This window comes from Carassius auratus, chromosome 41 (genome assembly GCF_003368295.1).
Source record: "Carassius auratus strain Wakin chromosome 41, ASM336829v1, whole genome shotgun sequence".
Taxonomy (NCBI): domain Eukaryota; kingdom Metazoa; phylum Chordata; class Actinopteri; order Cypriniformes; family Cyprinidae; genus Carassius; species Carassius auratus.
Genome location: NC_039283.1, coordinates 8,702,920 through 8,715,389, shown reverse-complemented (window position 1 = coordinate 8,715,389; position 12,470 = coordinate 8,702,920). Strand labels below are relative to the sequence as shown.

At 35.0% G+C, this 12,470-nt stretch overlaps 1 protein-coding gene across 1 annotated transcript in view; it reads left to right on the top strand.

The window, feature by feature from the left end:
• The window catches only part of ascc3 (activating signal cointegrator 1 complex subunit 3), a 184,131-nt gene that overhangs the window by 14,981 nt on the left and 156,680 nt on the right, over positions 1 to 12,470 (top strand). Inside the window, exon 5 of the mRNA XM_026228825.1 lies at positions 3,972 to 4,092. Within this exon, the coding sequence (XP_026084610.1) occupies positions 3,972 to 4,092 (121 nt within the window). The remainder of the gene's footprint in view (positions 1 to 3,971; positions 4,093 to 12,470) is intronic.

The following is a 12,470-nucleotide window of genomic DNA, read 5'->3' as shown; positions in this document are numbered from 1 at the left end:
CTCTGAAGTGATTGGGTGCGGTCAGAATGAGAGTCTAAGTAGCTGATAAAAAACAAAAACTAAATCACAATAATCCATACCACTCCAGTCCATCATTATTATGAATACATGATTTTACATTGGAAGCATTTTAAAGTAAAAATTGTCTTATTGATGGATTTGTTTCTTCTAAAAAAGCAACTTTTCACTTCTCGAGATGTTAACTGATATCTGCAGATGATCCATTGGTGAGCAAGTGGTATAATGTTAAATGTCTCCAAATCTTGGATGGCCTGAGGTTGAATGCATTTTCAGCAAATTTTCATTTTTGGTTAAACTGTTAATACAAATACAACTAAGTGTAATCTTTTAATCCTGTCTTCTTTTTGAGTCTTGCTGCCACTTTGGAATTTAAATGTGCAGTGTGTGCATTTATTAGGATGTACAGGTGCATCTCAATAAATAAGAATCATTAGGGCTGCACAATTAATCGAATTTGTAATCGTAATTACAATTACAGATGACACAATTATGTAATCGTTTAAAGGCACAATTACACAAAAAAAAAAGTTCACTTACATCATTCTGTGTGCATAAGATATGTTGTTGTTCTCTCTACAGATTATCTTAAGGGTTTTTTTCCCAATTGTTTGAATTTCTTTGTTTTAATATAACATAATACCATGCATATATTTACTTTGGTTTGGTTTCTCAGAAAAAAAAATAAAATAAAATAAGTATAATTATATATATATATATATATATATATATATATATATATATATATATATATATATATATATATATATATATATATATGATATTTGAGGCTTAAAAAAAAGAAGTTTTTCAGGAAGAGTGTTTCCCGCTGGTTTATTTTGATATAACAATATGGCATGCAGTGGCTTCAAACAATGGCATAAAGCTATTAAAAAAATTATTCAATCTAAATTGTGCTAATCGTAATATATAATCGCAATTACAATTTCAAGGGAATAATCGACAATTATGATTTTTGTCATAATCGTGCAGCCCTAAGAATCATGTGGAAAAGTTAATATATTTCAGTAATTCAACTCAAATTATAAAACGTGTATTAAATTCAGTATGCACAGACTGAAATAGTTTAAGTCTCTGTTTTTTTTTAATTGTGATGGTTTTGGCTCACATTTAACAAAACCTCACCAATACACTCACAATACATATTGTAATCTCAACAAATTAGAATATGGCGACATGCCAATCAGCTAATTATCTCAAAACACCTGCAAAGGTTTCCTGAGCCTTCAAAATGGTCTCTCAGTTTGGTTCACTAGGTTACACAATCATGGGGAAGACTGCTGATCTGAGAGTTGTCCAGAAGACAATCATTGACACCCTTCACAAGGAGGGTAAGCCACAAACATTCATTGCCAAAGAAGCTGGCTGTTCACAGAGTGCTGTATCCAAGCATGTTAACAGAAAATTGAATGGAAGGAAAAAGTTTGGAAGAAAAAGAGGCAAAACCAACCGAGAGAGCCGCAGCATTATGAATATTGTCAAACAAAATCAATTCGAGAATTTGAGTGAACTTCACAAGGAATGGACTGAGGCTGGGGTCAAGGCATCAAGAGCCCCACCACACACAGACATGTCAAGGAATTTGCTGAACCACAGACAACGTCAGAGGTGTCTTACCTGGGCTAAGGAGAAGAAGAACTGGACTGTTGCCATTGGTCCAAAGTCCTCTTTTCAGATGAGAGCAAGTTTTGTATTTCATTTGGAAACCAAGGTCCTAGAATCTGGAGGAAGAATTGAGAAGCTTGAAGTTACTTGAAGTCCAGTGTTAAGTTTCCACAGTCTGTGATGATTTGGGGTGCAATGTCATCTGCTGGTACTGGTCCATTGTGTTTTTTGAAAACCAAAGTAACTGCACCCATTTATCAAGAAATTTTCCTTCCTTCTGCTGACCAACATTTTGCAGATGCTGATTTCATTGAGGCAGTAATTAAAGCAAAATGAGCCCCTACCACGTATTGAGTTCATGTACAGTAAATGAATATACTTTCCACTAGGGATGCACGATAATATCGGCACAATATCGGTATCGGCCGATAAAAGCTTAAAATGACCATTATCGGTATCGGCCGATATGAATATTTCTGCCGATGAGCCAAACCGATATTCTCCAAGTGAAATAATTGACCTGTTTTTCAGATGTGAATGTCTGTCTACATTTGTAAAATAATAAATTTATGGTAGAATCAGTACAGAAGAGATACATGGATTTCTCTTCAGTAAAATTAAAGTTTAAATATATCAGTATATATTTGTATATATATCGATATCGGTATCGGCATCGGCCAAAATTATTTTGAAAATATCGGCATATCGAATATCGGCCAAAATCCAATATCGTGCATCCCTACTTTCCACAAGGCCAACAATTCACTAAAAATTTATTTTTTGAAGTTATGAAGTATTCTAATTTGTTGAGATAATGAATCGGTTGGTTTTTGTTAAATGTGAGCCAAAATCATCACAATTAAAAGAACAAAAGACTTAAACTACTTCAGTCTGTGTGCATTGAATTTATTTAATAAACGAGTTTCACAGTTTGAGTTGAATTACTGAAATAAATGAACTTCCATGGCATTCTAATTAATTGAGATGCACCTGTATTTTATTGTACATGTAATTGTAAATGTGCAGCTTTGTGAACCATCCTTAGAAATGCATGAAAATGTGCATGCACTAGGGGGTGGAAAATTTTTTTTTTTTTACTGATACATTTCATTTGGTTATGTATGGACATTAATAACTGCACTAGCAGAGATCTGCATTATCCCTAAGAACTGCTCTTAGAGAGGCAATTGAGGAAGTCCAGCATGATAATTTTATTGGACCACATTTCTCCATTACTGTTCTCATTAATTGAATTATCATTGTCAGTGTCATTGTTTCATCATAAAGCATACAGTTGCAGCTCATCATTTCAGTATCTGCCATACTGCAGTTCCCCTGAGAGATGATTGCTCAACACTATATGTATTTTTCTTTATGTAAAATTGATTTGTGCATGAGACTAGACTGTGGCTTTTGTGGTGATTTTCAACTCCTTCAAGCACATCCTCCTCCTGCTAGCTTTAAAAGCTTTGCTTCTACTTGTGTGTAGCTTAGCTTTGGGTGCATTAAGGTAATTACCTTCACTATATTTTTTACATTACTAAAGAAAGATATTATTTGATTGACTTGATTACATGTTTTAAGTTTTAACAAGAGGTATTGGGATTCTTTACAAATGCCAAAATTGAAGGGTGTTCCGTTTATTTGTTAGGCCTAACTTGCAAAATAATTGTAGATTCTTTTTTTTTATTGAGTTTTTATGGTGCATTTTAATGATTTTTTTTGTTTGTTTCAGTATAGCTTTAGTTTGTCCCTTATAACACTACAGTTGTTCCAATTGCATATGCTGACAATAGCTACACATTAAATTAATGCATAACACATAATAACGCACAAAACAATTAAATTTCAGAATGCTTTTTTTACATTTGTTTTGTCTAATGCACTACTTTTTTTTTTTTACAATGCAGTACTCTTGATTTGTGAAACGTGTTAGTGGGATGTACGTCCCATTGCTGCTGCATTTCACAGTAAATTATAAGTACAGTCATACTTTTATGATTCACCAGTGTACACTGGGTCCACTCATGTCTACTTTCAGTCTCAGATGACCCACTTGGAGAACAATGGCCACTGATTTGCCAAAATTTGTGAAGTTCATCAGATCTTTCAAATTCTAAGTTTTGTTAAAAGCACTTTGTATCACTTAGGTTTGACACAGTTTGTATTGATTGTTGTGGTTTTGTCATATTGTAGCACTGAATGTGTTCTGGTTGCTCTCTTGTGTAAACTTCTCACACATCTGCACACATCCTTTGTATCTAATCTCATATTTTTCTCATTCATCTCTCTCTCTCTCTCTCTCTCTCTCTCTCTCTCACTGTCAGCTGTTTGAGTTTTTAGGTCCTCAGGGGTTTGAGATGATCTCCAAACTCCTTCAGAGTAGGTCAGACATTGTGGACTCGCTGGTGTCCGTCCCTTTGGATAGCAGACCTCACTTCCCTTCAGGTGAGCTCAGTAGCAACTTCTGAGGAATTCACAGCATAACCATGGCAAATATCTCCTCTTGTTTAGTTTGCCAAGATTAGACACATTACTATTGTTCTGTGTTTTAGAATAATTGAATTGTCATCAAATAACACAAATGGAAATGTAAAGCTCCCCCATTTATATTATAGATAAATTGATTTCGGTATATAAACTTTCTCAAGATGGGTCTACCATGATCAAATGGTGCTGAAAAATTACATTACTTGTAATCTTGAAGAGATACATTGAATCCACTTAAACCAGAAAAGTCATTGTTGCCTGTTACTGTCCGACCAGACATGCTTTATAGAATCCATAGTTCTTTTTCCATGTATGTTATGTACATTTTCTACATTTCAAGTTTCTTAATTCTTTGTATGTATGTTCAGATTGTTGTTATTCATCTTGCAGGATTTTGGAATAGTTTCAGAAGACTTGTTCAAGAGAGATTCTTGAGTAGACGTAGCTTGTTTTAACAAGGCTTAGATTCTTGTAACAAATCAAATGGCTTGCTTTTATGTATTCTTTTAACTGAAAAAAAAAGGCTAAAAAATTGATTTGAGAACTGAGAAAACAAAGGGTGGTCAGGTGGTCCAGTCTTAATGCAGTGCAAGCAGTGGGCAGTCTAATCCCCAGTTTTAAGCCATTCTCTCCTAGCTCATGGTAATCTCAAAGACCAGTGTGATCTTTGACTTTGAGCACTTTTGCATGGAAAAGACGTTCAGAATTTAAAAACAAAGAAAGACCATATGAAAGAGTGAGTGGAAGGGAGATGAAGAGTGAAAAGGGGCCACTGACCCTTTAACCTCCATAAAGCTTTACAACCGCCATCTCTCGAAACACTGTAAGTGTGTTAGTCTTTAAACGTTCTCTATTAACCTTCATTTCCTGATGATCAGCTGTTTGTCTGAACTCTGGATGGTGAGCATCTGCACACTGCTGACTTCAGAGATGGGAACACAACTCAGTGCTCACATAAAAGGCGATTTAAGTCACACATGGCCATTTAAGTGCTTCCCACAGGTTTGAAATATACTTGCGGTGGTTACCACGGCACATAAAAACTGTCTACTACGTGTGCCAAATTACAAATAATGTGTCATTTTTAACTATTTTTATATTTAATTATTTATTGAAATTCATTTTAATTACATATAAAGTATTCAGAATTACAGCATGGTGGAGTTCTACCTGCTTTGTCAAATAGTGTCTCTCTCAGTGAATGGGATACAGATTTTACTGATACTAGTAAAATCAAAATATTGAATAATGTGTCAAATAAAGTTATTTGAGTTATTTGACTTTTCTTCCCCGTGGGGAAGCATCCCAGCCAGAAATTACAGTAGTTTACTATGAATTAAATATAAATTAAATTAAATACAATTTATTGTGTAACTAAAAAAAAAAACTCACTTTGAAGCAGTGTGAAGCACTGTTGCGTCAGCCTGTAGAACGCCTTTTGAGACTGAAATGTGCAGTGCTCTTTTTCTATTAAATAATATCCTTTTGAAATGTAATAATCAATAGGCTGTATCGCAAAAATGTACCTCAAATACCCCAAAATATAAGACGTCTGTAAGTTACCATTAAGACTTTTGTTTTACCATTTCATGCATTGAAGACTTTTTATGACATTAAATTGAAGAATACTCACCCAGAGGGATTTTGCTTTATTCACACACATGCTCCTTAATTCATTTTACAGTTTGCACTAGGGCTGTCACTTTTAGTTCGAAAATCGATTGCACAATCGATCGTGCCAACCAAAAAAAGTTTCAAAAATGAAAATAGGGAATCGATTTTAACCAAATATGTCTACTATTAATTTTAAAAGAATAAAACAATAAAAAAAAATAGATGTAACAAAACTCACAAACAAGCAGGAAAAGAAATTAAAGAATTCCGAAAGTGCTGTATGTGTTGCAAAAGATACCGAAACACAGAAAATACCAGACCCAGTGACTTTCGAAAGCGACCTCTTATGTTGCGTTCACACCAAATGCGAATAGAGCGTCTGGCGCGAATGATTTCAATGTTAAGTCAATGTAAAGACGCATTTACGCGCGTCTGGAGGTCTCGCGGCGTGGTAGACACGAATTCGCCTCATTCGCACATCAAGTTACAGGAGATTCTGAGTTATGAAAACGTCTCGTCTCTTCTTGTCTGATGAAGGGCTTGGACCCGAAACGATACACGTGGTGAGCAATCATTAAAATTGCTAAGGAGCATTTTCTGGTGTGCGGACTCATTGTTTACCTGAGTTATGAAAAGGACCATTGCAAGCTGACAGTGACTGGCTTTTGTGGTGGAAAAATTGCAGTAATAACCCCACCTGTACCTGAGTGTCCCTGGGACATCAGTGCAGTCAGAGCACGTCTTCTCAACAGCTGGACATATAGTGAATAAAAACGCTCTGCTCTGGACCCCGAAAATGTTGATTGACTTGTTTTCCTGTCCAATAAATTTGTAATGGCCCTAGTTTTTTGCGCATTTCATTATGACTGCCTAGTGCCGTCTAGCCTAATTGTCGGTTACGTACAATAAAATAAACACACATGGCCTGTTCTCGAGTCCATTTAAAGTAAAATTTTTTGAACAATAGTTTGAAATGGATTGAATCATTAAAATAATCTTGGAGACTTTTTAATTGCCCAAATCATAAATGCAGCCGGGTTGAAGCCTGCAGTGATGTTTTTCTTTTGTTATGGCAGCCGTCCCCTCTGCATTTATTTTTTTCGAGAATGTTGCACTCCTGTTGCTGTTTGTTATTCTGTAGAAACTTCTTGTCAATAAATAAGAAATATTGCTGACTTGTGCGTTTCCAGCGCTCTCTTTACGTTTGTCCGTTATTTGACGTTGAAAAAGGAAAATTCTTTTTTTTTTTTTTTAGACATGGAAAATCGATTTTACAATCGATTCAATGAACATTTATGTCTCAAAAATTGAAAATGATTTTTTCACAAAAGTGACAGCCCTAGTTTGCACACATCTATTAAAGTCACAAATGCGACTGAAGTGCCCGTGCTGTCGAGCGCTGTGTTTGTCTGAGAGATATCCACCACGTCTCTTCTGCGCACACGGGAATGTCATCGGGAGTAACAGTTCTTCAGCACACAGAACCAGCAGATACAAAGTGTGTGGGGCATTAGTCAGTCAATCACAGATGGTTTCATTTATTTTAGCTGGATAAAAGAGGATAAAAATGATAAAAGCAAACAGGTTTCTCCAAATATACTTGGTCAGCTGTTAATATACTGTAATATGTGGGAAGCACTGCATTTTCTTAATGTGTTTTTTTTTTTTTTTCACATTCTGGGTCTGTCTTTAGGTTTAAAGATGTTGATGATTGGACAAGTAGCGCACAAAACAAGCATTTTAAAGAAAGAACGAACCAACTTTTATTCAGTGTTTGTTTTGTTCCCAAGTAAAACCTAATTTGTTGGATATTCGTCTTTATAAACAGACATTTCTAAAAATAATCCATCATCATCAGATATATATGTATGGGCTGTCAGGTGACTAAGGTTTTTGAGGTAATTAATAACATGATGTGCCAATAAATTGCTCATTTAATCACAAATTATTATTATTATTAAGATCGAGAAATTACCCCAGCCAAAAAAATGTACAATTATGAATGTGATAAGTGATAAAAGATAACATTCAATAGACTTTACAAAAAAAAAAAATAGCTCTAGAAATAAATATTACACTGAGTGATTGAGTCACTCATTAAATCAATTTGATCAAACAGCTGATTCATTCAGAAATGAAGCAAGTTTCTGCCTTTTATTAAACAGGTCACAGAATCATTGGCTCAGTGGATTCATAAAAAAAAAAAAAAAAAAAAAATATATATATATATATATATATATATATTCATTCAGTAATGAAACACTACTGTGTTTTGCTCTGTGATGCCCAACAGTTTTGCAGTGGCTTTGTGTGGAGCCGTTGGCGAAACTGAACAAAAACAGACAGCACTCATGATATTGTTTCAAATGTCACATAATATAAACTTCTTGTTTATTGGACTGTTGTATAAAATCATTATTACATTTGAAATCGTGCAGATATTCAGAAAAAAAAAAAATGCACTCGTGGTGCATTTAGCACTCGCTAAATGATATCACATGATATAAGACAAAACCCATACTGGAGCATTTTGTTCTTATATTTTAAATTTTAGAGACCTGCTTTCTAATAGGCTACAACATGCATCTTACTGCATCATACTCCACCTCTATCAGTCCAATTATCAGACCAAACCTTAAAAAATAAAGACTTATTTTTTCCCCAATGACAGATGATCCTCTGTTGGAGAGGTATTACAGAATATGTGATTGTTTGACTGGCTAAACCAACCGCTTTTGAAACCAGATCAAGATGTGCGCATATTAACATAAAAAGCCCTTTTTTAACTAGTGTGTTTCTTCTGCTTTGAGTAAATGCCTGAAAATGACTTCTAGTTACCAGTCTCTTATTCTGTCTTCACGTATCTAAAACAGAGGTCTTCCACCGCAAGTATCACATAAACCCGTCTACAGCCAGCTACAATAATAAACTGTCACTTTCTTAAGCAGTGTGAAGTGTGACAAGCCCACAGACAATAAAATGTGCTGCAATATAAAAAAAAAAAATAACTCTAAATCAAAGCTAGTTCAGTGTTAAGTGTCTCTAAGAGGGTTTCTGTCTTTCTACACTCACCGTGAGAATAAGTGGCTGAATACATGTGCAGCTCTATTGTGGGACTGTAATTTCTAAGCTATATGTCATTTCAGTTAGCACTCTTTTCCTGTGAGCACTTGGCCATTAATGAGGAACTAAGCTGCTCTTGAAAGACTCAATCCATTAAACTTCCACTTTTTTAGTGAAATGACCCTTTTGTGTAAGTGTTCATAAAATTAGTACAATTACCAGAGGTCGCCTCACTGTACAAACACTGGAAGTGAGTGAAGTTTTCAGTGCTGTATAGTTAAAGTTTATATATGCACCTGTAATCTAGGCAAGAAGCAAATATTTTAAATTCGGAATCTTAAAACTGATGCTCCTTAACCGATTAATAACAGGGTTCTGAATTAACTTTTTTTTTTCTGATCACCAGACAATGTGGCTGGTAACTTTACACTTTACACTAAAGTTACCAGCCAATCAGAATTTCCACTAGCCAATTTTATTTTATTTTTTTCAGTGAAAATAAGATAAATTACGAGTGCCAGTAAATGCATTTGGCCATTTTATTAACATTGTTATTAGTTCCCACCATGAAATTGCTCATTTTGTGTTTTTCTTTCGCGTACATGCTGCAATCCTGACAAAACATTTTGACATTCTTGTGATCAAACATAAGCCATTCACGACCCGTCAGGCATTTGGCATTACATTGTCTTTTCTTTTCTTTGTTTCTCTGTCAATAACCTCTTCCCCTGCCTCGTTCCCCTTCTCGCCCCCAGAAATCTGTCCCAACCACCGCCGCATTTAGTTTAATCTTAACTTTTTTAATAGCTAACTCCCTCCTCTTTCAGTCGCTCCTTGCTCTGATGGATGCTCCGTTTGTTTCCATGGTTATGACCAAGAACAGAGCCTCATGCATCACCAGACAAACTGGCTAGTAAGTTTTTAATAACACGCATTTGGCGGGTTGGCGGGTGTTAATTTAGAATGCTGATTATTAACCGCTAACCGACAAGATTATTTTATATTACAATTGAATTAAATTAGAAAGGATAAGTGTCTGTGACTCGTTAAAAATATTATAATTTGTTTCCCGGAGATTAAATAACAGAACATGAGGATTCACATTAGGGCTGGGCGATATATATATATAAAAAAATGATATCGTCAAAGTTTTACAATATTCGATATATATCTCAATATGTTTGCATTTGCATTTAAATAATATAAAAAACATGATTTTCTTTTGCCCATAAAAAAAAAAAAACACAAAAAAACTATTTAGATTAAACAGCTTATTTAAGCAGTTAAAAAAATCTAGACCAAGAGATCACTTACTGCTTTTTATTAAATGAATACATGTAGGCCTATATGTAACTGAAGCAGTGCAAATTAAGTACAGAAAGTTCATTCTGTCAACTTTTTAGTGGATGCAATTCACAATTTATACTATGCAACTGGGATAAGCATTATATTTAACATTTTTTAACAAGTTTTTAAGCTAAGAACACAAGTCTGTCAACTGTCTGCGGTTTTAAGAGAAGCTCTGTGGCATGAAACTATGTTCCTACTGACATTAAAACATTAAAAACCCTCTTAGATGGGGAGCTAGTTGCTAAAGCACATAGCTATTTCTAATATAAAAATATATAGAAATGAATACCAAAGACTTTTGCATTCTCTCTGTCTATATTATGGAAATTGGTAAACATATCAGTGAAATTCCCCAATAGTAATTCCAATTGGCCATAGCCTATGTTTCTCTATTCAAACATCAGCGGTCGAGTAAGTGCATTTATTTTGCGATCACAAATGCAAACAATACAGTTGAGATCTCACGACAAAACACAGACTGGCTGAACGACGCTTTCATTAGATCGCTCAATTCAAGCTTGTTAGTGTTTTCAGATTATCGTCAGCGGCTCTTCCGCAAAAAGGAGTGAGCACGTGCGCATGGTTGCCAGATTGCTTAAAATAAGCAAACACCCGGCAGAAAATGTATCCTTGTAACAGTGGAGCTCTGATTTGGAGATTCAAACTCTTGTTATCTGGCAACCGCTATCATTAAGCTCTCGTAGTAGAGGGGCGTAGAGCAGTTACAGGTTCCTTTTTTGGACATTCGGCGCGTTCTTTTGGGAAAGTATGCTTGAATTTGAAATATTCTATATTCCCGATATATTCAAATTTTACATCGTCGTCAAAATTATTCCGATACTATCGCTAATTTCGATATATCGCCCAGCTCTAATTCACATGGTCTTCAAATCACATCACTATAAATAATGCTAGGCTATAAATAGGCCTATACAAGAAATATAGTTTTACTCAAATAATAAATTAGGAAAATGAATGAAAAACACAGTTTTGGTTCATTTTTGTACTTTGCGAAAGGAAACAGACGGCAGAAAGCAGCACCCTTTTTTCTTTAGGCTTATTTAACGCACAGAGATTAGTTTTTATTGACCTTTTAAATTAAAACAAAATAATTATTTTATGACATTAACTACTGCTTTATTCATTTATTGACAACTCTTCACAACCTGATGCTTTTTGGGCTACTTCATGAAGTTCACAGATGTCAGTAATGATAGAAGCTTCAACAATATTGTAACCCATCAACAAAAATCATTGACAGCTGTGTTCCTGTACCAGCTCCCCATAACTTGAGCGAGTTAGTTGCATGAAAGGACAAGAGGAGGGATATTCAGAGGCCGTGTCTGTAGGGGGCTGAGGGGGTGCAGACGTGACCGAGTCCGCAATACAGCACAGAAGAAAAGCCCACAGCCGCCTTTGAGATGGAAATGTTAAGAAGGTAGCGAGGGTGTCCAAGGCAGTATGAATTATTCAAAAGAACCTTTTGAGTCTTGATGGTCAATATCTGTGACTGAAAGGAGAGACAAGCTCAGAACTGCACTTCTCAGAAGAGGATTCTCAGATCTGAAAGTATTAGTTGGTTTGTCTGTAATAGGCATTTCTGTCTGAACCGTGAGATGTGAACTAGGTTACAACCAGTTTGGCATAAGAATGTGTGCGAGTATCAGGCTTTGTGTTACACTGATAGCACAGTCGAGTTCACACACAATACCATGAATGCATGTTTCATGCTCCTCCTTGTATCCATGAAAACATGAGTGGCCTGTGATAGATTTTATATCAAGAAAAACAGGAAACATTAATTATTTCTTTGTATATATATCAGGTTCTAGTTTTCTTTTGAATTGATTTAATAGTTCAAGAAGCAATATGTTACACAGTTATTGCACTTGTTTTCCTTTTAAGGGTTAGTACAACCAAAAAGTTTTGTCATTTACTAACCCTCATATTATTCCATATTATTTTTGTTCATCTTTAAAATTAAGATATTTTTCCTCACCTTTCATTTCATCATTTTTTGTACATCCATGAAATATGTATATATACATAGAGAGAGAGGACTGGGCAATGATTTTACAAATATATTTTTTCTTGATATTAAACAATATGAAGAGTTCAATAAATAAATGTTCGATATAAAGACTACGCGCAAAAAGCTGAAAAAAACAGCGCGATTGATTTGTATCACGCCACATTGACATTTATCAGCTTGGTCCAATGTTCAAAATGGACACGCAGCACGAGCTCACTAAAGATGAGTCACACAAGCTCTTAACAGCGCTGTGAGATCCAGTGTGAAGATCTTAAAC